General features: G+C 56.3%; 1 protein-coding gene across 1 annotated transcript in view; it reads left to right on the top strand.

Annotated features, from left to right (window-relative positions):
* The first annotated feature begins 6 nt into the window (after positions 1-6).
* The window catches only part of PID1 (phosphotyrosine interaction domain containing 1), a 268587-nt gene continuing 267194 nt past the window's right edge, over positions 7-1399 (top strand). The window contains exon 1 of the mRNA XM_045295428.1: positions 7-146. Coding sequence (XP_045151363.1) covers positions 117-146 — 30 coding nt within the window. The 5' untranslated portion in view covers positions 7-116. The remainder of the gene's footprint in view (positions 147-1399) is intronic.

Raw genomic sequence — 1399 nt, 5'->3', positions numbered from 1 at the left:
GCCACAAGCATCCCCGCGGGTCCCCACCCCAGATGTAAATCGGATCGCAGCCCCTCGCCCCGGCGCCACCCACGGACTCAGCCCGCGTCTCCTCTAGTCAAGCCCAGGGCTGCAAGATGTGGCAGCCGGCCACGGAGCGCCTGCAGGTAAGGGCCCAGGGGCCAGCCTGGAGGAGGTGACCGGACCATTGCAGCTCATGGAGAGCTGCTGCCCCACCTGAGGGGCTTTGCCTGAAGGAAGGCAGAGGGCGCAGCCTTGGGGAGGGACAGCCTGCTGCTGGCTCAGCCTGGCGCCCAGCACCCCGCTGGGGTGCGGGAACATGATATAGAGGAAGGCCAGGCTTCAGAGGTACAACTTTTGACTGGGGGGTGGGGGTAGCGGGGAGAGGGTGGGTGCTGTCTGTGAAAGCGTTGGTGTCTTTCGCAGCGAACTTTCTGACCTGCAGTGTTCGATGACATCCCTTTAGCCAGGGCGAGGCTTTCTGAAAGCCTGATAATTATCCTTATTTTGTCTCCGGCAAAAGACAGAACACATGATTTGTAGAAGCATCCATTTGCCAACAGACTTTAGAAATGTCCTGCTGAATTTGGCTTGGTCAATTTGCTACCTCCCCCTGAGGCCCCCCCCCCATCCCTATTCATGAGCTCTCTCTTTTAATTTCCCCTGAATTTCGCCACCCCCCCCAGACTTGTTTTGTGAAAAGCAAAAGTTACCTTTGGCCAGGAAGAGTTCTGCCTGGACTAGGTCATCCCTACGAAAGTTTTCCACATCCCAGAGGGCATTGCCTTGCTTTTGACTTGGATCCGAAGCTGAGGATGTGGGGAAAGGCGGGTCACTTAGAGAAAGAGGGGCAGTTCTGAGCAGAGCCCTCAGAGATGCCTGGGACCTGGCAGTGGTTGTAGGTTTTGATGCATAGTACCGTTTGCTTGGGGATGTAAGCTCTTTGCCAGTTCGAATTCACGGAATCCCATGCCGTCAAAGTTTGCATGGGCAGAGGGCTGCGTTGCTTTGTTGTACATTGTGAAGAAGCTCTTGGCGCTTGGATAGATCACCCTTTGCAACCTGCGCGCCTCTGAGGACCTGGCATCTTGGCTGGTCCTGATGGGTTTTCAATGAACATTCAAATCTCAGAGCAAGAGCTATTCCTCCACCGCTGTTGGGGAGGGCTGGCCTTTGTGGAGCCCCTCCAAAGAGCAACCTGCAGAGGGCTTTGCGTTTGGTGGGAAAGGTGCATCTCCCTGCCCTCAGGGTCTGGGGGCCTAGAATTTGTGGGAAGTGGGTTCTCCCCTCGCAGAGCTTGGGATGTCAAGCTGAACCCTGTGCTACCCCCACCCCCCACCCCCACCCCCTCGGGCCTCAAGAGAATATAAAAGGAAAGTTGTTGGCCTCATACCTTGTC

Source organism: Echinops telfairi, unplaced genomic scaffold (genome assembly GCF_000313985.2).
Source record: "Echinops telfairi isolate 266 unplaced genomic scaffold, ASM31398v2 ScPeMD7_3;HRSCAF=10, whole genome shotgun sequence".
In the NCBI taxonomy this organism is placed as follows: domain Eukaryota; kingdom Metazoa; phylum Chordata; class Mammalia; order Afrosoricida; family Tenrecidae; genus Echinops; species Echinops telfairi.
Note: the sequence above shows the minus strand (reverse complement) of the source record. Positions and strands in the feature narration are given on the sequence as shown.